The sequence below is a fragment of the Neophocaena asiaeorientalis genome, unplaced genomic scaffold (genome assembly GCF_003031525.2).
Source record: "Neophocaena asiaeorientalis asiaeorientalis breed wild unplaced genomic scaffold, Neophocaena_asiaeorientalis_V1.1 scaffold514, whole genome shotgun sequence".
Lineage (NCBI taxonomy): Eukaryota > Metazoa > Chordata > Mammalia > Artiodactyla > Phocoenidae > Neophocaena > Neophocaena asiaeorientalis.
In genome coordinates this window covers 155,474-183,028 of record NW_020174914.1, presented here as the reverse complement: position 1 = coordinate 183,028, position 27,555 = coordinate 155,474, and the positions used below count along the sequence as shown (strand labels likewise).

General features: G+C 34.3%; 1 protein-coding gene across 1 annotated transcript in view; it reads left to right on the top strand.

Annotated features, from left to right (window-relative positions):
- MANEA (mannosidase endo-alpha) overlaps positions 1 to 27,555 on the top strand; it is a 77,929-nt gene that overhangs the window by 23,801 nt on the left and 26,573 nt on the right. Inside the window, exon 3 of the mRNA XM_024760428.1 lies at positions 13,713 to 13,822. Within this exon, the coding sequence (XP_024616196.1) occupies positions 13,713 to 13,822 (110 nt within the window). The remainder of the gene's footprint in view (positions 1 to 13,712; positions 13,823 to 27,555) is intronic.

Genomic DNA, 27,555 nt, shown 5'->3' with positions numbered 1-27,555 from the left:
ATAATTCTTCAGGTCATTCATTGAATTTTCAGTTTCAGAATTTTGTTTGGTTCTTTATAATAATTTTAATAATTTCCTTCTCTTTAATAAAGAAAAGGAAATAAAGAAATCATTTTATTCCTGATTTCATTGAATTGTCTTTCTGAGTTTTCTTGTAACTTGTTGAGTTCCTTCAGAACAGCTAATTTGAATTCTTTATTAGTTAGATCATATGTTCTGCACCTTGTAGCTTGGTTGCTGGAAAATACTATTTTCTTTTTGTGATGCTGTATTTCCTTGGTTTTATTTATAGTTCTTGTGGATATGGTTTGATGCTGTCACATTTGAAGTAGTAGATACCTCCTTAACTCTGCTCGTGCCCTCTGCATATGACATATTATCTTTATAGTGTTGATATTTGAGTTTTTTCCCCTGTGAAGCTATATCTGCTCGAGTATACTTCTTATCCCCTGTGGGCAGACTTTTAAGCTTTTATGTCTACTTGGCTTTTAACGTTTCACCAGGTTGGCTGTTGGAAACCTCTTTTGTTTCTCAGAATGTGGCCACTATAGCTCAGATTTGTGGTTTCCCACTTACTGTGAGAAACCACTGACTGTAGTGTCTTGTTTTCTTAGTGGGCTCCCTGTTTACCAGCACACATTTCCGGAGGTTAACTCTGGAGTGAGCACAAGGAGCCAGCAGCAAAGTGGGAGGAGGTGTGGGTGACAGTACACTGAGGTGTATTGAGAGTGCCCACAGACCTAGTTGTGCAATCTCAGTGGGTGGTGTTCCAACAGGCTCATGGCTGGCGTGCTACCCCTTTAATGCGATTCGAAATTCTTTTCTCCTCTTTGCCATCATCCTCCCTTCCCTCAGTTGTGAAGCTCCCACCTTAGTACTCCAGGTGCTGGTGAAGAGAAATGGGTTTCTCCAGCCATATCCTGCCCAGCTGGGGTAGCCTGTTACCCACTGCTTTCTTTTCCCCATGAAGGAGAGGTTACCTCCACTGGATAAATCAGCCTTGTTCAGTGTTTCCTTGGGGGAGGGACAGCACCAGTAAAGTTTCTCATAATTCCTTCTCTGTGACCAAATTCAAGTCCTTTTGTGAAGGCTGTACTTCTGCAAGTTTTCTTCCATGCATGAGTGCCTGCCAGGGATAGCAGTCACTCAATTTTTGCCTGATAGCAGCCAGTGGGGGTCTAGGCAGATTTGCTGGCCCTGCTGGTTTGGCAGCCCTCAGAGAGGTTTGTCTGTTTCTTGCTACACTGTTGGCGGAGATTCCTCACAGGTCCCTTGGAGTGAGGTGCTAGGTCCCAAAATACCCACAGAGGTGATTCATTTATGTAAGGATATCTAATTAAAAAGGGAGATATAAAGGAGGACCATCTTATGCCACCATGTTGCTGATGTCACTTCCTATTATACTTATCATTATTAGGCAAAGAATAATTTAACTATAAAAACAGTGAACACAAAACACTATTTTGGTCCATGGAACTATCATGCTGACCCTGGCATTTTTTTAATTGAAGAAGACAGTCAGTGAAGGCTATTTAAATTGCTATATGGTTGAATGTGCTTTGACTTCTTTAACATTCATATTTTTCCTTTGATATAAATGGCCTCATTTTTATTTTTATTGAATTGCTCTGTGAGGTAATGATACTTTTGTATCTCACAGTATAAGCTGGTTAATTATTTGCTTTACAATTAAAGTGTTATGTGTATAAATATTAGCGGTTTAACCTTTTTTTTCCTAGAAAAGAATGAAATTAAAATGAAGTATTAATGTTATATTTAAATTCTAACTATTATAATAATGTCTCAGATAGCAGATAGAAGCCACTGATAGATATGTATCCTTTTCAAGTCTTTAAAGTATCACAGATGAGTACCTTTTTTTATAAAATTTTCAAAAAACATAGTGTAGTATTCAGAATAATGGCCCCAAAGATGTACACATTCTAATGCCCAGAATCTCTGAATATATTGTCTTACAAGGCAAAAGGAATTAAGGATGCAGATGCATAATTAAGATTGCTCATTAGTTCACTTTGAGGTGGGACTAATCTAATCATTGGAGTCCCTAAATGTAGAAGAGGGAAAAGAGAGAGTCAGAGATAAGTGATCTTAAAAGGACTCAGCTTGCTCTGCCTGCTTTTGAAATGGGGTTAGAAAAGTCATGAGCCAAACAATGTGGTGTCTTCCACAAGCTCAGAACAGCAAGGAAACAGCTTCTTCCTTGGAGCCTCTAGAAAGGAATGTAGTTCAGTGCAACCCCTTGATACTAGCCTAGTGAGACCCATGTCAAATTCTGACCTATAAAACTGTAAGATAATAAATTTTCATTGTGTTAAGCCATTAAATTTGTGTTAATTCGTTGTGGTAGTAATAGTAAACTAATACACTTAGCAAAACATAATTCATTCTATGTCTTTAAAATTATCTTCCCTTTCCTTCAGTTTAGCACTAAATACTTACTGAGTTTCTACCGTGTCCCAACCTTATGTTAGATTCTAGGGACAAGAAGAAGAATAAGTCACATATTTTGTACTTGCCTTTGTTTCCTTCAATGGTACTTCAAAAGCACTAGATGGAAACTAATATTAGAATATTTTCTGAAGGTGGAAATTATCAGCTTTTACAAGGCCACAATTATCTCTGTATCTCCTGCCTTTAAAATTTGTACATAAAAGTAGAAGAAATAGAATTTACAGTAAGATGAATTAGATTTTTGATGTTTAAATTAACATCTAACACAATGTCATAAATTTTCCTTTTAGAGTAACTGTATTAAGTTTAAAATGCATATTTATAAATGCAGATTGGTGATGGTTTCATATTGCTATAGATAACTGAGTTTCGTTCTACTGATTGCTTTATCTCTTGGGAGTGTGCTGGGTTTTTCTTGTTTTTACATATGCCTTGTAATTTTTTTCTTGAAAGCATGTTGTCTTCTGTAGGTCCATAGAACTGTAGTATGTAGCTTTCATCTCTGGAAAATGGACATGCCTCTCTTTCTGCTAAGAATGTAATATGGGCATTTCTTACTTCATTTGTTAAGAGTGTACTATCGCCATTGACATGTTCTACTTTTGTCAAAAATCCAATGACTATGTATATTTGTTTGGGTTTATTTCAGGACTCTATTCTGATCTGTTGATTTAATATGTCTATCCTTTCATCAGTACCACCCTGTCTTGATTGCTTTAGCTTCCTGAAGCCAGATAATATGATTCCTCTTTGTTCTCTTTCAAAATTGCATTGGCTATTAAATTCCTTTGCCTATCCATATCAACTAGTCCTTATCTTTAAAATATCCTGGTGGAGTTTAGAGTGGGATTGCCTTGAATGTGTAGATCAATTTGAGGAAAGTTGACATTTTTAAAATAATTAAGTTACCACTTTTGAACAATAACAAGTTAAATATTCCATTCCATAAACGTGATGTATTTTTCCATTTATACAGGACTTTAAATTTTTTTAACTTTCTTTAGATTTTTATAATTTTCAGTGTACAGATTCTGTACATATATTTTTACATTTATTTTAAGTATTTTTCGGGGGAGTGCTATTATAAATGACACTGTTTTCTTAAATTTTTATTTTTTTGCCCATCAAAAGTGTGTAGAAATACTATATATTTATATCTATATCTTGTATCTTGTGATTTTGATAAACTCAGCTTATTAACTCTAGGAGCATTTTTGTGGATTCTTTGTGTTTATAGACAGTTGAATGCAAATAAAGACATGTTTGTATCTTCCTTTCTAATCTGTATACCTTTGTTTCTTTTTCTTGCCTTATTGCACTGGTTTGGACTTCCAATGTTATGTGGATATAAGTGGTAAGAGAAGAGGATATACTTGATTTTGATCTTAGGGGAAAAGAAGTCTTTCTTCATTAAGTATTATATGAGTTCCAGGGTTTTTTTTAATGTCATTTATCAAGTCAAAGAAGTTCACTTCTATTACTAGTGCTGAGAGTTTTACCATGCTGAGTTTTATCAAATGCTTTTTTTCTGTACCCATTGATAACATCTTTTAAAAATTTTTTTTCAAATTCTTTTTATTCTAGTAAAATACACATAACATAAAATTTACCATTTTAACCATATTTAAGTGAACAGTTCAATGATATTAAATACATACATAACACTGTAAATCATCACCCCCATCCATCTTCATAACTCATGTTCAAAACTGAAACTTTACCTATTAAATGATAACTCCCTATTCCCCTCACCTCACCTTTGGCAACAGTCATACTTTCTGTCGCTATTATTTTGTATCTAAGCACCTCATATAAGTAGAATCATACAGTATTTATCTTTCTATGACTGTTTTATTTCACTTAGCATCATATGGGTTCATCCATGTTGTAGCATATTACAGAATTTCATTCTTTTTAAAGATTGAATAATATTCCATTGTATGTAGATACCACATTTTGCTTATATATTCATCTGTTGATGGACACTTGAGTTGCTCCCACATTTTAGGCATGTGAATAATGCTATTATGAACATGTGTACAAATATAAATGTCTCTTCAATAACCAGACTTCAATTTTTTTAGTTATATACTTAGATTGGAATTACTAGATTATGTGATAATCCTGTTTTTAATTTTTTGAGGAACTGCTCTGCTGTGTTCCACAGCAACTGTACTTTTTTAACATACTTAACAACATTGCACAAGGATCTCAATCTTTCCACATCCTTGCCAACAATTGTTTTCTGGTATTTTTTTTTTTTAAATAGGAGCGAGCCTTATGTGTTTGAGGTAGTATCTCATTTTAATTTTGATTTGCATTTCCCTAATGATTAGCGATGTTGAACATCTTTTCATGTGCTCATTGAATATTTTCTTTGGAGAAATTTCTATTTAAGTCCTTTGCTCATTTTTAGTCTGGTGATTTTTTTTTTTATTGTTGAGTTTTAAGAGTTCTCTCTATACTCTGGATGTATTAATCCCTTGTCAGATAAATGATTTGCAAATATTTTCTCCCATCCTGTGGGTTGCATTTTCACTCTGTTGATAGTGTCTTTTGATGCACCAAATTTTTAAATCTTCATTAAGTCCAGTTTATTTATTCTTTATTTTGTTACCTGTGCTTTTGGTGTCATATCCAAATAAACATTACCAAATCTGATGTCAGGAAGCTTTTCCCCTATTTTCTTCTAAGAGTCTTATAGTTTTAGGTCTTACATTTAGATCTGTGGTCCATTTTGAGTTAATTTTTGTGTATGATGTTAAATAAGGGTCCAACTTAAATCTTTCGCATGTGAACATCCAGTTTTCCCAGCACCGTTTGTTAAAAAGACCGTCCTTGCCCCATTGAATGGTCTTGGCATCTCTGTCAAAAAAGATTTGAACATATATGCAAGGGTATATTTCTGGTCTTTATTCTATTCCATTAGTCTGTATGTTTGTCTTTATACCAGTACCACAACACACTATGTTGATTACTGTTGCTTTGTAATAAGTTTTGAAATCAAGAGGTATGAATCCTCCAATTTTGTCCTTTTTCAAGATTATTTTGGCTCTTCAGGATCACATGAAATTCTATATGATTTCAGGATGGGTTTTTCTATTTAGGCAAAAAATGTCATTGAGACTTTGATAGGGATCACATTGAATCTGTAGATCACTTTGAATAGTCGTGACATTTTAACAAAATTCTTTCAATCCATGAACATGGGACATGCTTGCATTTTTCGTGTTGTTTAATTTCTTTTAGCAATGTTTTGTAGTTTTCATTGTACAAGTCTTTGCCTCCTTAAGTTATTTCATAAGTATATTTTCCTTTTTGATGCTATTGTGTTTGAATTGTTTTTGAAATTTTCTTTTCAGATTGTTTGTTGTTATTGTATAGAAATGAAACTAATTTCTGTGTGTTAATTTTGTATTCTGCAATTATGATTAATTCACTTATTCTAATTATTTTGTGTATGTGGAATCTTTAGAGTTTTCTACGTATAAGATAATGTCATCTGCAAACAGAGAAAATTTTACTTCTTTCTTTCCAATTTGGATGCCTTTTATTTCTTTTTTCCCCCTAATTGCTGTCTAGAACTTCCAGTACTATGTTAAATGGAAGTGGTGAAAGTAGACATCCTTGCCTTGTTCTTGATCTTAGAGGAAAAGCTTTTAGTCTTTCACTTTTAGTCTTTTGAGTATGCTGTTCACTGTAGCTATTTCATCTAAAGCTTTTGTTATGTTGTGGTATTTTTTTTCCTATTCCTAGTTCTTGAGTGCTTTTAGGAAAGAGTGTTGAATTTTGTCAGATGCTTTTTCTGCATCAATTGAGATGACCATTTATTTATTTTTCCCTTCATTCTGTTAATGTGGTATATTACATTGATCAATGTCCATTTGTTGTATCATCCTAACATTCCAGGAATAAACCCTACCTAGTCATGATGTATAACCCTTTTAGTATGCTGCTAAATTCAATTTGCTAATATATTTTTTGAGGAGTTTTGCATCAGTATTCATAAGGGCTGGTAGTTTGTAGTTTTCTTGTGTCTTTGTCTGGCTTTGGTATTAAGGTAATGCTGACCTTATAGAATGAGTTGGGAAATATTCTCTCCTCTTTGGTTTTTGGAACAGTTTGAAAAGGATTGCTTCAGTTCTTTAAATATTTGGTAGAATTCACCCATGAAGCCATCTGGTCTAGGGCTTTTTTTATGGTCAGGAGATGTTTGTTTATTGATTGAATTTTCTTAATAGTGATAAGTCTATTCAAATTGTTTATTTCTTCATAATTCAGTCTGGGTAGGTTTTGGGCTTCTAGGAATTTGTCCATTTCATCTAGGCTATCAAATTTGCTGGTGTAAAATTGTTCGTAGTACTCTTTAGTTATCATTTTGCTTCTGTAGAATCAGTAGTAATATCCTCACTTTCATCTTTGATTTTAGTAATTTGTATCTTCTATCTTTTCCTCTTAGTTCATCCAGGTAAAGGTTTGTTGATTTTGTGATCTCTTCCAAAAAACAAATTTTGGTTTCATTGATTTTCTCTATTGTTTTTCTGTTTTCTGTTTCATTTATATATGAGCTAATCTTTTATTATCTCCTTCCTCTGCTAGCTTTAGAATTATTTTGTTCTTTTTCTAGTTCCTTAAGTTGTAAGGTTGTTTATTTGAGATTTTCCTTGTTTGTAACATTTACAGCTATTTGTTTACCCTTTAGCATCACTTTGGCCACATCATAAGTTTTGGTATGTCATGTTTTTGTTTTATTCATCTCTTTAAGTGTTTTCCAATTTCTCTTGTGATTTTTTCTTTGATCCATTGACTGTTTAATCTTTAGTGTTTAATATAGTTACTTATATGGATTGATTTTCAAATGTTGAATCTCATTTTTTATTCCTAGAATAAACCCCATTTAGTGATGATTTATTATCCTGCTTCTATATTGCTAAATCCTGTTTGCTCATCTTTTTAAAGGATTTTGTGTCCTTTTTCATATGAGATGTTTGTCTGTGGTTTTTCTTTTCTTGATGTCTTTGTCTTTTGTCATTAAAGTAGGTTATGACCTCATAAAATTAGTCAAGAAATCTTCCCTCTTTCATTTTCTGGAAGAGATTGAGTAGAGTTGGTTTTTTTTTTTTTTTAACCTATTTGATAGAATTCACCTGCAAAATCCTCTTGGGCTGGTGATTTCATTATTTTTTTAACTACAAAATTTCATTAATAGACATAGGACTATTCATGTTATCTATTTATTCTAGAATGAGTTTGGGTACTTTTATGTTTGAAAGAACTGGTTTCATCTAATTTGTTAGTTTTTTGGGCAAAGAGCTGTGTGTATTATTTTTCTTATGCTTTTTTTTTTTTGCTGTACGCGGGCCTCTCACTGTTGTGGCCTCTCCAGTTGCGGAGCACAGGCTCCGGACGCACAGGCTCAGTGACCATGGCTCACGAGCCCAGCCGCTCCACGGCATGTGGGATCTTCCCGGACCGGGGCATGAACCCGTGTCCCCTGCATCGGCAGGCGGACTCAACCACTGCGCCACCAGGGAAGCCCTCTTATGCTTTTAAAGCATATGGTGTCTATATAGATGTTGCCAAAAGATTTCTGCTTCTTTTCTCATTTTTTTCCTGTCAGTATTTATAGAGTTTTATTATTATTGTTGACTCTTTCAGTGAACCAACTTTTGGTTTCATTGATTCTCTAGAAAAAGAATGTGTTCTGCTGCTGTTGAATGGGCTATCTTATAAATGTCAGTTAGTTCAAGTTCTTGATAGTATTGTTCAGATCTTCTTTATCTTTTCTGATTTTCTGCTTGTTTTATCAGTTACTGATAAAGCAGTTTTGAAGTCTCCAAGTAGAATTGTGGATTCATATATTTCTCCTTTCAGGTTTGTCAGTTTTTGCTTCATATATTTTGAAGGTCTTTTTTTAAGTACATAAACATTTAGGACTATTATATCTTTGGGGATAACTGAGTCCTTTGTTATGAAATAATCCCTCTTTATTGCTGGTAATATTCTTTGTTTTGAAGTCTACGTTGTCTCACATTGCTATAACAACTCCAGCTCTCTTTGATTAATGTTTGCCTCGTATATCCTTTTTCATTCTTTTACCTTTAACTTACCTTTGTCTTTATACTTAAAGTGGTTTTCTTGGACACAACATATGGTTAGGTCTTGCTTTTTTTAAATCCAATCTGAAAATTCTGTGTTTAAATCAGTATGATTAAGACTGTTTGCACCTAATATGATTTATTTATATAGTTGGATTGATTGAAATCTACTATCTTTTCAGTCTCTTCCTATTTCTTTTTTTTCTGATGAAAGTTCATAATGCAATTGACAAGGAAATTTAGCTATTTCTGAGATATACATTTTAAAGTAATAACTAGAATTATGACTTATTATACCAGAACATATAAGATTTTTAGGAATTTCATACTTTTTATGATTACGTTTAGTGTCTACTATTTGCTTAGTATTTAATTTTTTTTCTTTTTTAGTTGATAACCTAAGGTTAACAAAATATACCTTTATGTGTAATGAGTCTACTTGCAAATAATACATGCTTCTTATGTAGTATAAGGACCTCACCACAGTATATTCCCAGTTTTTCCTTCCCATACTTTTTGCTAATGTTGTCATAATTCTTCTATTAGAAAAGGCACTATACACTACTCCTATTATAGACCAGAGCTTGGCAAACATTTTCTGTGAAGGACCAGGTAACAATAAATATTTTTGATTTTTATGTACCACGTGGTTTTTGTGACTACTCAGTTCTGCCACTGTAGTGTAAAGGTAGCCATAAGCAAAGTGTAAACAAAGGTGCAGAACACTTGTCTTGCAGAGGTCAAGATTTGGTTCATGGGCAATGTGTTGCTGACCACAGCTTCAAACATTTGGTCATCTTATAAAGCAATTAAAAGTAAAAGAAAAAAAAAGAGTATTTCACCTTCATTTATTACATTTCCAATGTTCCTCATTTTTTTTTTTTTTTTTTTGCGATACGCGGGCCTCTCACTGCTGTGGCCTCTCCCGCTGCGGAGCACAGGCCCCGGACGCGCAGGCTCAGCGGCCATGGCTCACGGGCCCAGCCGCTGCCGCGGCATGTGGGATCCTCCCGGACCGGGGCACGAACCCATGTCCCCTGCATCGGCAGGCGGACTCTCAACCACCGCGCCACCAGGGAAGCCCCTCATTTTTTAGAGTAAATCCAAGTAGATGTTTGGTATCACATTCATTCTCCCTCAAAAATTTCCTTTACCATTTCTTGTAGTACTGATCTGCTTGCAATGAAGTTTTTTACATTTTGTTTGTATCTTTTATCTGAATGATACTTCATCTGCTACAGAATTCTCAATGGGCAGATTTGGGGGTATTTTATTTGTTTTCTTTTGGAACTTTAAAAATATTATGCCATTGTCTTCTGTCTTTCATGGTTTCTGATGAGAAGTATGCTGTAATTTTTAAACATCTTTTTATATCTTAATTTTCCTGTATGTATCTGTCTTTTTTCTCTGACTTTCTATGCAATGTTTTTTCTTGGTTTTTGATTTTTAGCAGTTTTAATATATCTTTAGTTGTTGTTTTTTGGTATTTAGCCTTCTCAGTGTTCTCTCAGCTTCTTGAATTTCTTGCGTTTTGTCATTAACTTTGCAAAATTCTTAGCTGTTATTTCTTTCTATATACCTTTTACTTCTGAGCTTTCAATTACATGTATGTTAGAACTTTGATATTTATCCCAGAGGTATTGGATGCATTGTTTATTGTTTTTTGCCCCCAGTCATTTTTTCTAATTACATTTCTGTTATGATAATTTCTTGTGACATGCTTAATTACCTGACTCTTTCCTCAGCTCTGCTGTGTCTGTTCGTGAGTCTGTTGAAGGCATTCTTTATTTCTTTTAATGCTTTTATAATTTCCAGCATTTCTATTTGATTCTTTTAGTTTTCATCTCTCTGCTAATATTTTCCACCTGACCTTACATGTTGACTATCTTTCCCATTAGATCTTTTAACATTTAATCATAATAGTAATTTAAAATTCCTTGTTTAGTGATTTCAACATCTATTTCAGATCTGGCTCTATTGATTGTTTTGAATGTGCATTATTTTTCTTGCTTTTTTATGTCTTATAATTTTTCTTGAAACTGTCATCCTGCATAATTGTGTTTATGCCTGGAAATGGGCTTTCTTTCTTTCTATTAAATCTTTAGTTTGAAAGAATGTTTGAGATGTTTGAAAGAAGCACTAAGTTCCCTATATGTAAAAGAAACTATCACAAGCTCTGTTGAGGTAACAAATTTACATACTGTTTTACTGTCTTCTTGTTATTAAATGTTTTTTTAATCACTTTTTGGGGGAGGTTTTACTCTTCATAGTTCATTCTCTCATGTATACTTTTTAAAACAGCCTTTTAGGTTATGAACTGAATTTATTCCCATTTTACAAATGTGAAAACTTAAGTAGACAAGCTTACCTGAAGTTAAACATCTATCAAATGGCAGAATTGGGACTGGATTCACCAGGTCTATCTGATTTCCTACCTGTGTTTTTAACTATTACCCTGTTTAGAAGCATTTAGCTTAACAAAAATATTGCTGGGTATCAGTTATATTGAGGATCCAGTGGTAAGTGCTGTGGAGGGAGGATGTGATCATTATGAAGTGTTCTGCATTTAATATGCTAATATTCTAAGAATGGACTTCAAAGAGTATCCCTTTTCCCTTAGCAATTGGAGTGGTAGAAATACACAGTAAAAGATTTTATTTATAGATGATACTTGGTTTACATATTTTAGAGAAACCTTTTGGGTTACTGTGAAGGATTCATTAACATTTAAATGGGCCAGTTCTCCTCAGGAGTAGGACCATCATTGGCTTGGTTCCCAGGCCATTACTTGTTCAAAGCTCATGAGTAACACAGCCCAGAAGACACTGTACAAAGATAAATTGGATTGTAGAGCACAATATGGGGGTATAATTCAACATGTGGAAGTGATAATTGACTGAAACACAATAAGAGGATAAGGAAGAACAGAGAACATTCTCCCCAAGCCTTAGAGTATACCTTCAGCAAGGATAGGGAGGAAGAAAAAATCATTGGATAAGAACAAGTTGATAAGGTGTTTAGAGAATCAGAATACTGGCAATGCTGTACAATAGAACTTTCTGTGATAATGAAAATATTCTATATCTGTGCTGTACAGTAGAAAATATTACCCACCTTAAATTCCCTTTCAAGCTAGAGGACTTCCCAAGCATTGTCCACCCGGGATTTAATCCACTGATTTTGAGGGCTGGTTTACTTCTCCTAATTATGCTTAGGGCAGACTGACTTCCTTTCTCAGTTACTTCTCTGACTTCACATTTTCACTTTAGTTTAGATAGGTAATTCTTTACTCTCTTCAGCTCTTTGGCTTTTGGAAGTTTTTTGTTCCCATATCTTATTTAATAATTTGTTTTTGTTGGGAATGTTGGTCTAAGTAACCTAATCTATTAGAAACAGGAATCTTGTTTTTAATTTCATCAAAGCATGCCGTGTTCATAATTTTCCTGAGCTCTATGGCATAATCTTTCTTTTGTATGTTTCTCCTTTATAATGTTTTCCCATGTTCTTTTTCACCATTTTTTTTGCAGGATTTTTTCGTAGGTCCCATGTTGAGAAAATCTTTATTGTCACTTTTCATTGGTGATGTCCTTCTTATAAGCTGGAGAAGTAGGCAGCTTGAATGTTTGATCAGTTGTCTTCTGACACTTTTCTCATCAACATTGTTTTTCCATATGACTGCTTTCTTAGGTAGCCAGAATCTCCCCTGAAGCCCCATACATTATAGATTCTTTTTTCTATCTCTTTGTGTTCTTATTGCTATTTTTATTTTCAGATTGTATAGGGGACAGATATCTTTTTTTTTTCTGTTAACTTAACTTAGAAGTTCTGTTTTGTCTTTAGATGGGACTGCTGTTTATACATGACATAGTTAACACAAATTTAAGTCTTAAAATTTAGTTCTCTGCCAGTTTCTAACCTTGCCTTTTCTGTATCTCCACATGCTTGTCTTTTGATAACATTGCATTTTCCTCCTTGTCTGAAAGAGTCTGTTAAATGATTTAGAAATTAGTACAATACTTTTAATGGCCTCTTGCTTCTTTATATATATAATGAGGCTTTGGATTAGTTGATTTCAAAGATTTCCCTCTCCAGTTAGTAATTTCTTTGCAGGCTTATTGTTTCTAAAACTTTCTTTTTGTAGTTTATCAGTTCAAAAGTAAGTAGGTACTACAGGGATAAACTGTAATTTAAAAAATTTCTTGAATCTTCTGTTAAGTGATATTGATCCACACAAAAATCTGCACATAAATGTTTATAGCAGTTCTATTTATAATTGCCAAAAATTGTAAGAAACCAAGATGTCTTCAATAGGTAAGTGGACAAACTGTGGCACACTGATACAATGGGACATTATTCAGCAATAAAAAGAATGAGTTGTCAAGTCTTAAAAAGACATGAAACTTAAATGCATATTTCAGAGTATAAGAAATGTCTGAAAATGTTACTTTATGATTCCACCTACATAACATTCTGGAAAAGACAAAGTATATAGAGATAGTAGAAGGATCAGTTATTTTCTGGGGGATTGAGGAAGGACATGGAGGAGGGATTAATAAGTGGAGTACAGAGGGTTTTGAGGGCTGTAAAACTATTCTGTGTGTTACTGTAATAGTTCATGACACTATACATTTGTCAAAAGCCATAGAACTGTACAATACAAAGAGGGAACCCTAATTTAAACTCTGGACTTTAGTTAATGATATACCTACATTGGTTCATCAGTTGTAACAAGTTTACTATAGTAATGTAAGATGTTAATACTAACAGAAACTGTGTGGCATGGGGGGATGGTGAGTAGCAGAGGAGAAGATAGAAACTCTATTTTCTGTATAATTTTTCTGTAAATATGAAACTTATTCTAGAAAGTAAAATCTACTAATTAAAAGATACCGAGGCCTGATAAAAAGTTTAAAGTATTGAGTATACAAAGTAATCAAATAAACTTAAGTGGTATCTAAGTAAAGTAACAAAACAACATTATTTGAGAATATGTTTCTTTTTATTGTTAACAATTTGGTTGTTGTTCTGCCGTATTTTTTTTTAACAATACCTGTATATTTTACCAATACCTTTATTTTTTTAACAATACCTCATTTCTGTTCCTGTGTTTATTTTTCTTTTCTTTTTGGTTGTTTCTGTTAGGTGTACTAGCCCTATCTTGGTACCCACCTGACTCAAATGATGAGAATGGAGAACCTACTGATAACTTGGTACCAACTATTTTGGATAAAGCTCATAAATATAATCTGAAGGTATTTAATTTAATTTCTTTTATTGAGATGTAATTGGCATATAACATTAGATTAGTTTGTGTTCAACATAATGATTTGATATATGTATATATTGTGAAATGATTATCACAGTTAGTCTAGTTAACTTCCATCACCACATGTAGTTACAATTTTTTTTTCCTATGATGAGAATTTTTAAGTTCTATTCTTTTAGCATCTTTTAAATATATGATACAGTATTATTAACTGTAGTTATCAAGCTGTACTTTACATCCTGGAGGCTTACTTATTTTATAACTGGAAGTTTGTGCCTTTTAACTATCTTCACCCACCCCCTGTCTCAGGCAACTACAGATCTGTTCTCTGTATCTATGAATTGGTTGTTTTATGTTTTCTTTTTGTGGGGTTTTTTGGTGTTGCTTTGTTTTGTTTTTGATTCCATATATAAGTGAGATCATATGGTATTTGTCTTTTTGCTTCCTTTGGATAAGTACCCAGAGGGGGAATTGCAGGAAAATATAATTCTATTTTAAATTATTTTAAGAAACTCCATACTATTTTCATAGTGGCTGCATCAATTTATATTTCCACCAAAAGTGCACAAGGGTTTCCTTTTCTCCACATGCAAACACTTCTTATTTCTTGTGTTTCTGTTAATAGCCATTCAAACAGGTATGAGGTAATATCTCATTGTGGTTTTGATTGACATTTCCCTAATGATTGGTGATGTTGAGCACCTTTTCAAGTACCTGTTGGCCATCTGTATGTGTTCCTAGGAAAAATGTCTATTCAGAACTTATGCCCATTTTTCAATCAGATTTTTTTTGCTGATGTGTTGTAGGAGTCCTTTATATATTTTGCATATTAACCCCTTGTCAGGTACATGATTCGCAGATATTTTCTCCCATCTATTATGTTACCTTTTCATTTGTTAGTGGTTTCCTTTGCTGTACAGAAGCTTTTTTGATGTAGTGCCACTTGTTTATTTTTGCTTTTGTTGTTTTGGTTTTGGTGTCAAATCCAAAACATCATTACCAACACTAATTTCAAGGAGCTTACTACCTTTATATTCTTCTAAGAGTTTTATGGTTTCGGGTCTTATGCTTAAGAATTTAATCCATTTTTAGGTAATTTTTGTGCATGGTGTAAGATGGTGGTTCAGTTTCATTCTTTTGCATGTGGCTGCTCAGTTTTTCCAACACCATTTATTGAAAAGACTGTCCTTTCCCCATTGTATATTCTTAGCTCCTTTGTTATTAATTGACCATAGGTGCCTGGGCTTATTTCTGGGCTCTCTATTCTGTTCCAGTGATCCATGTGTCTGTGTTTATGTTCTGATTACTATAGCTTTGTAATATAGTTTGAAATCAGGGAGTGTGATGCCTCCAACATTGTTCTTTTTTCTCAGTATTGCTTTGGCTTTAGGGTCTTTTGTGGTTCCATACTAATTTTAGGATTGTTTGTTTTATTTCTGTGAACAATGCCTTTGGGATTGCATTGAATCTATGGATTGCTTTTGGTAGTATGGACATTTTAACAAAATGAATTCTTCCAATCCATGAGTGTGGGCTATCTTAACATTTATTTCTGTTTCTTTAATGTCGTTTATTAACATCTTATGATTTTCAGTGTACAGATCTTTCATGTTCTTGGTTAAGCTTATTTCTAAGTATCTTATTCTTTTTGATGCAGTTGTACAATAAATAGGATTGTTTCCTTACTTTATCTTTCTGAGTTCATAATTAGTGAATAGAAATGCAAGTGATTTGTGTATATTGATTTTGCATCCTGCAAGCTTATTGAATTTGTTTAACAGTTTTTTGATAAAATCTTTAGAGTTTTCTGTATGTCACACAGTGTCATCTGCAAATAGAGACAGTTTTACTCCTCCTTTTCTGAATTGGATGCCTTTCATTTGTTATTGTTGTTGCATTATTGCTCTGGCTAGGAGTTCCAATGCTTTATTGAATAAAAGTGGTGAGAGTGGGTGTGCTTGAGTTGTTGCTGATCATGGAGGAAAAACAGTCGACTCTTCTCCCTTGAGTATGATTTTAGCTGGAGGCTTGTGATATATGGCCATTATTTTGTTGAAGTACTTTTTCTCTATACTCACTTTGTTGAGAGTTTGTATCATGAATGGGTGTTAAATTTTGTTGAATGCTTTTTTCTGCTTTTTTGAAATGATCACATGACTTTTATCCTTTATTTTGTGAATGTTGTGTATCACATTGATTGATTTGAGGGTGTTAAACCATCCTTGCACCCCTGGAATAAATTCCAGTTGATCAGAGCATATGATACTTTTGTTGTATTGTTGAATTCCGCTTATTAATATTTTGTTGAGGAGTTTTGCATTTCTGTTCATCAGGAATATTGGCCTGTAATTTTCTTTACTGTGGTGTCTTGACTGGTTTTGGTGTCAGAGTAATGCTTGTCCCATAAAATGAGTTTGGACGTGTTCCCTTCTTTTCTAATTTTTGGAAGAATTTGAGAAGATTGGTATTAATTCTTCTTTGAATATTTGGTAGAATTCACCAGTGAAGCTGTCTGATTCTGGATTTTGTTTGTTGGAGGTTTTTGATTACTGATTATCTCCTTTCTAGTAATCAGTCTGCTCAGATTTTGTTTCTTCATGATTCAGCCTTGGAAGGTTGTATGTTTCTAAGAATATATCCATTTGCGATGTCAGTGGAGTATTAAAGTCCCTTATTATTATTGTATGGCTATTTTACCCTTTAGGTCTGTTAATATTTGCTTTTATATTTGGATGCTCCTATGTTGGGTGCATAAATATTTACAAATGTCATATCCTCTTATTGTATTGATCCCTTTATCATTATGTAATGGCCTACTTTGTTCTTTGTCTCATATTACAGTCTGTGTTTTATGTTCTTCTTTGCCCCAGCTTTCTTTTGGTTTCCAAGAGCATGGGATATATTTTTCCATCCCTTTGTTTTCAGACTGCGTGTGTTTGTACATCTAAGTGAGACTCTTGTGGGTAAGATATAGATGACTTTTAAAAAATCTGTTTAGCTACTCTCTGGGTTTTTTGCTTGCTTGTTTGTTTGTTTTCCCAGAATTTGTCCATGTACACTTAATTATTGATAGGTATGGAGTTATTGCCATTTTGTTTATTGTTTTATAGCCGTTTTGTAATTTCTTTTTTCCTCTCTACTTCTCTTGATCTCCTACTTTGTGATTTGATGATTTTTTGTAGTGGCAGTCTTAGATTCCATTCTCTTTATCTTTTGTGTACTTAATCTAGGTTTTTGCTCTGTAGTTACCATAATGCTGACATAAAACAATTTATAATAGTCTGTTTTAAGTCAGTAACAAATTTGGTAACAGTCTAAAGCTCTACATTTTTACTTACCCCCATTTTATATTTTTGAAGTCACCATTTACATCATCTTATCTTGCATATTCACTATCAAATTATTGCAGATATAGTTATTTTTACTGTTTGTCTTTTAACCTTCATACTAGTGTTTGTATAAGTGACTAATCTATCATGTTTACAACATTAGGTTTTTCTAAATTTTACTGTATGTTAATTTTTACCAGTGAGATTTATATATTTGTATTTTTCTCCTGTTACTGACTAGCACCCTTTTGTTTCAGCTTAAAAAGTCCCTTTAACATTTCTTATAGGACTGGGCTGTTGGTCATTACTCTATGCTTTATTTTTCTGGAAAACTCTTTATATCTCCTTCAATTCTGAAGGATAACTTTACCATGTAGAGTATTCTTGGTTGGCAGTTTAATTTTTTCAGAGCTTTAAATATAACATGCCACATCCTTCTACAATTTTTCTGCTGGAAAATATGCTAATTGTCTTTTGTGGATTCCCTTGTGTATAAGAAGTTGTTTTTCTCTTGCTTCTTCATACAGTCTGTCCTTGCTTTTAACTTTTGACGATTTATTTGTATTATATATATAAATAAATCTGGATGCTGTTTCCTTCCCCTGATTAGGGAAGTGTTCAGCAACTATTTCTTCACATAAATTTTCTGCCCTTTTTCTCTCCTCATTCCGGGAACCTGATGCGAATAATGGTCCTCTTGATGTTTTCCCATAAATCCCATAAACTATCTTTGCTCTTTTTTATTCCTTTTTCTTTTTGCTGCTCTAGTTGGAGGAGTTAAACTGCCCTGTCTTTGAGTTCACTGATCTTTTGTTTTGCTCTTAGTCTGCTTTTGAACCCTCATATTTGTCAGTACAGTTGTTGTATTCTTCAACTTCATCATTTCTGTGGAGTACTTTGTTTCTTGAAATTCTCACTTTCATGTTTTGTTCTGACATTGGTGAGCATATTTATTACTTATTTTGAATTTTTTGTCATGTAAATCATGTATCTCTTTTTCATTAAGTATTTTCCTGAAGTTTTTATCTTGTCCTTTTATTCGGAACATATTCCTTTGTTTTTTCAGTTTCCCTGACATTTTGTGTTGGTTTCTATGTATTAGATGAAACAACCTCTTCTCCCAGTCTTGAAGGCGTTGCCTCATGTAGGAGATGAACCTTAACGTTTAACCCTGTCCTATTTCTTGGCTGTCTCTCATATCCTTGTGATTGTCCAAACCACCTACTTGGTTCTTAGTGGCTCCCAGCCGTTGAGGGTTTCCCAAGACCTGCCAGTGTCCTAAAAGGGAGGATCTCAGTCAGCACCTAAATTCAGGCTGATTGGAAGCCAGACTTTGGGCAGCAGCTTTTAAGTTATACATATATACCTCTTTCCATGGAAGCCTGGGAGATGGATATTTCATTCTGCTTCCTCTGTACTGAGCCCTGCATGATAGTTAAGAACCATTTCTTCCTTTGTGCCATCCCATTAGACCCATGAATACAATACCCACTAGCCACCAGAGCCAGGCTATCAAGGGTTATTTCTTGTGGGCAGAAACCACAAAAGCTGGTGCACCAAATGTGGGCAGAAGCTCCTTTCTCAAAGATTACCACGACCTGGGGCTGGGCGGAGGGTGTTTGCAAAGTAGGTGCCCACTTCTTTCCCTGGTCTCTGCACAAGATTGCAGTTGGCCCCTAGATGTGTGTTTAATTTGATGTCTTCCCCTCAGGCCAAAGCTATGAAAATAGGATATTAGTCCTCTTTCACAGAAAGATTGGGTGCCTTTCTGTTGCCTCTCTGCTTTGTCCTGTGGGTTGTTGCTGGTTACGAACTCTTTCTCTATTTGTTTCAGTCGTATGGGACTCATAAATGTCCATCACTCTGGCCACGAGCCAGGTGATCAAGGTAGTGCCCCCTTACTTAGCAGCAGCCGCAAAAACCAGGCCATCAGATGTATGTATATACAAGCTTCTTTCTGGAAGATAAGGTGACCTGGAGTGAGATGGGGGAGGCTCCTTGGTCTTTGGAGAGTATTCAGTAAGCTTCTAGGTATGCCTTAAATTAGGTGCCTGCCACTTAAGCCGAAGCTTTAAGATAAGCATATAAGTCTCTTTTACAGAAAGACTAGGCATTTTAATTGGCTGCCTTTGTGCTGGGCCCTGGAGTGTAGGCATAGTGAATCCTCATGAGCCTTTTAAGTATGTTTCTCGGTTCACTATAGCCTTGTGTGTCTCATGGACAACAGCCCTGTTAACTTTCAAAGATGTTTTGGGTGCTTGTCTCTCAGGTGCAGGTCTTAAAAGTTGGGGTGCCAGATGTAGATTTCACATCCTGTGCTCCTCAGGAAGAAGCTCAGAGTTGTGGGTTCCCTCCTGATTATGGGTCTCCATGCTAGGAGTGGAGTTTATGGTTAGATGGTGTCTCAGCCTCTCCTACCCATTTCAACATCAGTCTTTTTTTGTTTACCCAGTATGTAGGAGTTTATTTCAGAGAAAATTGTTCCTTATATAGTTGTAGATTTGGTGTGTCCCTGGGAGGAGGTAAGTTAAGGCTCCCCTACATTGCCATCTTGAACTAGAACCTCTAAAGGTATTATTGATAAAAAATAAAATACTTGTGAACTATCCTTTTGGACATGAGGATAGTAATTATAATTTTTGGAGTAGTTGTTTTAATTAAAACTTGATGTGAAAATGACTTAGAATCTTTTTTAATAATACAGTTTTTCATAAAAAATTTCTGAGTTCCAAACTTCATCTAGATCATAGCTTATTATTAAAATTTCCTTACTATTATTCTGTATATGTTTTATATTCATATACTTACTGTTTATTTTAGCAGAAAAGAAAGAAAATCGCAGTGTTTTTATGAAGATAATACAGTAATTAGTGAGATTAACATGTCTAAGTATCTTGGATGTCAAAGATTTACTAAAAACAAGTTTTGCTAACCATATGAATTTAAATATTTCTAAAGTAGTTAGAAAACAAACTGCTGCTTAAAAATTTGTCAAAATCTGTATTTCATTTAAACCTTGTGTAACACATACACACACAAACACATACACGCCCAGGTACATAAAAAATGCAGGTGAAAGTCTGAAGACAGTTGTAAGACCAAGTATATTCTACCCAGATAGTAAGGCGTGTTACAAATGTGGGGAAATTTCTCACAGTATAAAATTTTATTTATTTATTTCAGAAATTAATGAATCATGGAAACAAATAGAAGTAATGATGAAAAGGATTTTGAATAGCACCGCAAAGGAAATTTTATAATGAATAGCAAGAGAATAAGAATCGTTTTTAAAATCCAAGGATACTTTTCAAAAATTGGTTACGTGATAGTTAGCAACATTAATCTTAATAAATTCACAAAAAATATAACCATATGGTCTGCATTCTCTGACCATATTCAGTATAACTGAACATTAAAAATAAGGCCAAAATAAACATTTAAAAAGTAAAAAATTGTCTAAAATTTTAATTATAACATTAAAACTAAAAATAACACTTCTTTTAAGATCAAAAGTGAAAATTTAGGATGATTAAAAATAAATAGCACTTGGGCTTCCCTGGTGGCGCAGTGGTTGAGAGTCCACCTGCCGATGCAGGGGACACAGGTTCGTGCCCCGGTCCAGGAAGATCCCACATGCCCCAGAGCGGCTAGGCCCGTGAGCCATGGCCGCTGAGCCTGTGCGTCCAAAGCCTGTGCTCTGCAACGGGAGAGGCCACAATAGTGAGAGGCCTGCGTACCACAAAAAAAAAAAAAAATTAAAAAAAATTAAAAAAAAAAAAAATAGCACTGAGATTATCAATACCAGTAGGACATGGATAATGAAATAAACTAAAATTAGAAGGAGGGATTAATAAGGATGAAATAAGCACTTAATAAAATACAAAACCTTCAAAATCAGTAGCCTGGAAAAATTATTTTTCCACTGTGGGGAAGAAAAATATAGACAAACCACTGGCAAGATTAGAAAAGAAAAACACAGAGAAGACATAATATCAAAAATTGAAAGGGAATAGATCTATAGGGATAGAAGAGCATTTAAGGTTTTATATCACCATATTTAAAAAATAGGCAGCATTCTTGGAAAATACAAAAAAGTTTTACTTTTTGTACAGAGAGAAGTTTAAAAAATCTAAACTGACTTACATCCTAGAAAAAAATTCTGAAGTTTTATTGAGTGTATGTCTTTCTCAAAGCACCAGATCTTACCTGTCAGTTCTGTTCAACCTTTGAGAACTGGTTGATTTTTGTGATAGTGAAATACAGTGGAAAGTTTACTCATTATCTATTGCTGTATAACATATTACCCCAAAACTTGGCAGTTTAACACAACAAACATTTTATATCTCACGCAAGTTCTAAAGGTCAGGAATCTGGAAGTGGTTTAGCCTGGTGAGTCTGGTCCAGGATTTCTCAGAAGGTTATAATCAAGTTGTTGGCTGGTACTAGTCATCGGAAGCCTAGAGGATCCACTTCTAAGCATTCTTATGTGGTGGTTGACAGACCTCAGTTTCTTTTAGCTGTTGGAATAGGACTTAGTACTTTTTTTTTTTTTAATTGAAGTATGGTTGATTTACAGTGTTTCAGATATACAGGACTTAGTTTGCGGGCAGCCTGTCCACAGGACTGTCTCCATAATACATGGCAGCTGGCTTCCCCATAATGAATGATTTGAGAAAGAGAGCGTTCAGTATAGAAGGTGCAGTGTTTTGACCTCATTTAGAAAGTGACTGTCACTTATGCCCTATTTTATTGGTTTATCTGCTGGTAAACCAACCCTGGTACAATGTGGGAGGCAACTGCACAGGTTATGAATATCAGGAGATGGGGAGCATTGGTGGCCATCTCGGAGACTGGCTACCAGAGAAGACTTGCAACTTTATTCTATAATGATAACACAGTTCTGATTCAAACACTAAAGAAGGATAGCACAAAAAAGAGATTCATTCATACAGTGATCTCATTAATGAAAATATATGCAAAATTCCTAAAGAAAACTTATATATGAGAAATGTTTATTAGCAAGAATCTAAGAGGGGATTCAAGAGTATGAAATCTGAATCCAAATCTCCCACATTCACTCCTGGCTCAAGCACTTAGTAGCTGTGTATTTAACTCTTATGCCTCAGTTTCCTCATCTGTCAATGGAAAAAGTAACAAAATCTACCTTACAGAATGGTTATAAAGATTACATGAGGTAATATATGTAAAGCCCTTAGTGTCTGGCACATGGTAAACACTATGTAAGTGTTAACTAAATAAGACTTAATTGATTATTTAAAGGAGATAAAACATGATCATCTTGATACTAAACTTCTGAGGAAATAAAAACTCATTACTAATAAAACTCTTAATAAAAATAGTTCTTCAACTTGATAAAGGGTTTCTTTTATTTTTATTTTGTTTATTTTTCTATTAATTTTTATTGGAGTATAGTTGCTTTACAATGTTGAGTTAGTTTCTGCTGTACAGTAAAGTGAATCAGTTATACAGATACATATATCCACTCTTTTTTAGATTTCCTTGCCATTTAGATCACCACAGAGCATTGAGTAGAATTCCCTGTGCTATACAGTAGGTTCTTGTTACTTATCTATTTTATATACAGTAGTGTATATATTTCAATCCCAATCTCCCAATTCATCCCACCCCTCTCCTTCCCCTTGGTAACCATAAATTTGTTTTCTACATCTGTGACTTTATTTCTGCTTTGCAAATAAGTTCATCTATCCCATTTTTCTAGATTTCACATATAAGCACTATTATACGATATTTGTCTTTCTCTTTCTGACTTACTTCACTCTGTATGACAATCTCTAGGTCCATCCATGTCTCTGCAAATGGCATTATTTCATTCCTTTTTATGGCTGAGTAATATTCCATTGTATATATGCACCACATCTTCTTTATCCATTCCTCTGTTGATGGACATTTGGATTGCTTACATTTCCTGGCTATTGTAAATAATGCTGCAATGAACATCGAGATGCATGCATCCTCTCTAATTACGGTTTTCTCCGGGTATATGCCCAGTAGTAGGATTGCTGGGTCATATGGTAGCTCTATTTTTAGTTTTTTAAGGAATCTCCATACTGTTCTCCATAGTGGCTATACCAATTTACATTCCCACCAACAGTGCAGGAGGGATGCCTTTTCTCCACACCCTATCCAGCATTTATTGTTTGTAGATTTCTGATGATGGCCATTCTGACCAGTGTGAGGTGATACCTCATTGTAGTTTTGATTTACATTTCTCTAATAATTAGTGATGTTGAGCATCTTTTCATGTGTTTTTTGTTCATCTGTATGTCTTCTTTAGAGAAATGTCTATTTAGATCTTTTGCCCATTTTTTCATTTGGGTTGTTTGTTTTTTTGTTACTGAGCTGCATGAGCTGTTTGTATGTTTTGGAGATTAATCCCTTGTCAGTTGCTTCATTTGCAAATGTTTTCTCCCATCCTGAGGGTTGTCTTTTCGTTTTGTTTATAGTTTCCTTTGCTGTGCAAAAGATTTTAAGTTTCATTAGGTCCCATTTGTTTATTTTTGTTTTTATTTTCATTACTCTAGGAGGTGGATCAAAAAAGATATTGCTGAGATGTATGTCAAAGAGTGTTCTGCCTGTGTTTTCCTCTAAGAGTTTTATACTGTCCGGTCTTACATTTAGGTCTTTAATCCACTTTGAGTATATTTTTGTGTATGGTGTTACGGAGTGTTGTAATTGCATTCTTTTACATGTACCTGTCCAGTTTTCATAGCATCACTTATTGAAGAGACTGTCTTTTCTTCATTGTATATTCTTGCCTCCTTTGTCATAGATTAGGTGGCCATAGGTGTGTGGGTTTATCTTTGGACTTTGTATCCTAATCCGTTGATTTGTATTTGTTTTTGTGCCAGTACCATACTGTTTTGGTTACTGTAGCTTTGTAATTAGTCTGAAGTCAGGGAGCCTCATCCTCCAGCTCCGCTCTTCTTTCTCAAGATTGTTTGTGTTGTCTTTTGTGTTCCCATACAAACTGTAAAATTTTTTGGTTCTAACTCTATGAAAAATGCCCTTGGTAATTTGATAGGGATTGCATTGAATATGTAGATTGCTTTGAGTAGTGTAGTCATTTTCACAATATTGGTTCTTCCGATCCAAGAACATGGTATATCTCTCCATCTGTTTGTGTCATCTTTGATATCTTTTATCAGCATCTTATAGTTTTCTGAGTTCAGGTCTTTTGCCTCCTTAGGTAGGTTTATTCCTAGGTATTTCATTCTTTTTGATGCAATGGTAAATGGGATTGTTTCCTTAATATCTCTTTCTGATCTTTCTTTGTTAGCATATAGGAATGCAAGAGCTTTCTATATATTGATTTTGTATCCTGCAACTTTACCAATTTCCTTGATGAGCTCTAATGGTTTTCTGGTAGCATCTTTAGGAATCTTAGTGTATAGTATCATGTCATCTGCAAACATTGACAGTTTTACTTCATCTTTTCCAATTTGGATTCCTTTTATTTTTTTTTCTTCTCTGACAGCCATGACTAGGACTTCCAATAGTATGTTGAATAAAAGTGGCGAGAGTAGATATCCTTGTCTTGTACCTGATCTTAGAGGAAATGTTTCAGATCTTCACCATTGAGTATGATGTTTGCTGTAGGTTTGTCAGATATGGCCTTTATTATGTTGAGGTAGATTCTCTCTATGCCCACTTTCTGGAGAGTTTTTATCATAAATGTGTTGAACTTTTTCAGAAGTTTTTTCTGCATCTATTGAGATGATCATATGGTTTTTAGTCTTCAGTTTGTTAATGTGCTGTATCACATTGATTGATTTGCATATACTGTATTGAATAATCCTTGCCTCCCTGGGATAAATCCCACTTGATCAGGATGTATGATCCTTTTAACGTGTTGTTGGATTCGGTTTGCTAGTATATTGTTGAGAACTTCTGTGTCTATGTTCATCAGTGATACTGGCCTGTAATTTTCTTTTTTTGTGATATCTTTGTCTGGTTTTGGTATCAGGGTGATGTTGGCCTCATAGAATGAGCTTGGAAGTGTTCCTCCCTCTGCAATTTTTTGGAAGAGTTTCATAAAGGGAGGTGTCAGCTCTTCTCTAAATGTTTGGTAGAATTCACCTGTGAAGCCATCTGGTCCTGGACTTTTGTTTTTGGGGAGTTTTTTAATTCAATTTCAGTACTTGTGATTGGTCTGTTCATATTTTCTATTTCTTCCTGGTTCAGTCTTGGAAGGTTGTACCTTTCTAGGAATTTGTCCATTTCTTCAAGGTTGTACATTTTATTGGCATATAGTTGGCTTTAGTAGTCTCTTATGATCCTTTGTATTTCCGTTTTGTCCATTGTAACTTCTCCTTTTTCATTTCTAATTTTATTGATTCAAGTCCTCTCCCTTTATTTCTTGATGAGTCTGGCTAAAGGTTTATCAATTTTGTTTATCCTCTCAAAGAACCAGCTTTTAGTTTCATTGATCTTTACTATTTTCTTTGTTTCTATTTCATTTCTTTCTGCTCTGATTTTTCTTTCCTTCTCCTAAGTCTGGGTTTTCTTCTTCTTTCTCTAGTTGTTTTAGGTATAACTTTAGGTTATTTGAGATTTTTCTTGTTTCTTGAGGTAAGATTGTATTGCTGTAAACTTCCCTCTTAGAACTGCTTTTGCTGCATCCCATAGTTTTTGGGTCAGCGTGTTTTTGTTCTCATCTGTGTCTAGGTATTTTGATTTCCTCTGATTTCTTCAGTGACCTTTTGGTTATTTAATAACATATTGTTTAGCCTCCATGTGTATTTTATAGTGTTTTTCCTGTAATTGATTTCTAATCTCATAGCATTGTGGTCAGAAAAGATGCTTGATATGATTTCAGTTTTCTTAAATTTGTCGAGGCTTGATTTGTGACCCAAGATGTGATCTATCCTGGAGAATGTTCTGTGTGCACTTGAGAAGAAAGTGTATTCTGCTGCTTTCCAACGGAATTCCCTATAAATATCAATTAAGTCTATTTTGACTAATGTGTCCTTTAAAGCTTGTGTTGCCTTATTAATTTTCTGTCTGGTTTATATGTCCATTGTTGTAAGTGGAGTGTTAAAGTCCCCCACTATTATTTCCCCTTTTATGGCTCACAGCATTTGCTTTATATATTGAGGTGCTCCTATGTTGGCTGCATATATATTTACAATTGTTATATCTCCTTCTTATACTGATCCCTTGATCATTATGTAGTGACCTTCCTTGTTTCTTTTAACAGTCTTTATTTTAAAGTCTTTTTTTTCTGATTGAATATTGCCACTCCAGCTTTCTTTTGATTTCCATTTGCGTGGAATATTACTTTCCATCCCCTCACTTTCAGTTTGTATGTGTCCCTAGGTCTGAAGTGGTTCTTTTATAGACAGCATATATATGGGTCTTGTTTTAGAATCCATTCAGCCAGTCTATGTCTTTTGGTTGGAGCATTTAATCCATTTACATTTAAGGTAATTATTGATATGTATGTTCCTATTGTCATTTTATTAATTATTTTGGGTTTGTTTTGGTAGGTCTTTTTTCTTCCCTTCCTCTTTTTTTCTCTTCTCTTGTGTTTCCTGCCTAGAGAAGTTCCTTTAGCATTTGTCATAAAGCTGGTTTCGTGGTGCTAAAGCCTCTTAGCTTTTGCTTGTCTGTAAAGATTTTGATTTCTCTGTCAAGTCTAAATGAGAGCCTTGCTAGGTAGAGTATTCTTGGTTGTAGGTTTTTCCCTTTTATTACTTTAAGTATATCATGCTACTCCCTTCTTGCCTGCAAAGTTTCTGCTAAAAAATCAGCTGATAACCTGTGGATTCCCTTGTATGTTTTTTGTTGTTTCTCCCTTCTTGCTTTTAATATTTTTTCTTTGTATTTAATTTTTGTTAGTTTGATTAACATGTGTCTTGGTGTGTTCCTCCTTGTGTTTATCCTGTATGGGACTCTCTGCACTTCCTGGACTAGGTGACTATTTCCTTTACCATGTTAGGAAAGTTTGAGACTGTTATCTCGTCAAATATTTTCACAGGCCCTTTCTCTCTCCTTTCTTCTTCTGGGACCCTTATAATTCGAATGTTGGTATTTTTAATGTTGTCCCAGAAGTCTCTGAGACTGTCTTCATTTCTTTTCATTCTTTATTCTGTTCCACGGCAGTGATTTCCCCCGTTCTGTCTTCCAGCTCATTTATCCATTCTTCTGCCTCAGTTATTCTGTTACTGATTCCTTCTAGAGTATATTTCATTTCAGTTGTTGTATTGTTCATCTCTGTTTGTTCTTTAGTTCTTCTACGTCTTTATTAATCATCTCTTGCATGTTCTCAATCCACTCCTCCATTCTTCTTCTGACATCTCGGATCATCTTTACTATCATGATTGTGATTCTTTTTCATCATTTCTTCATT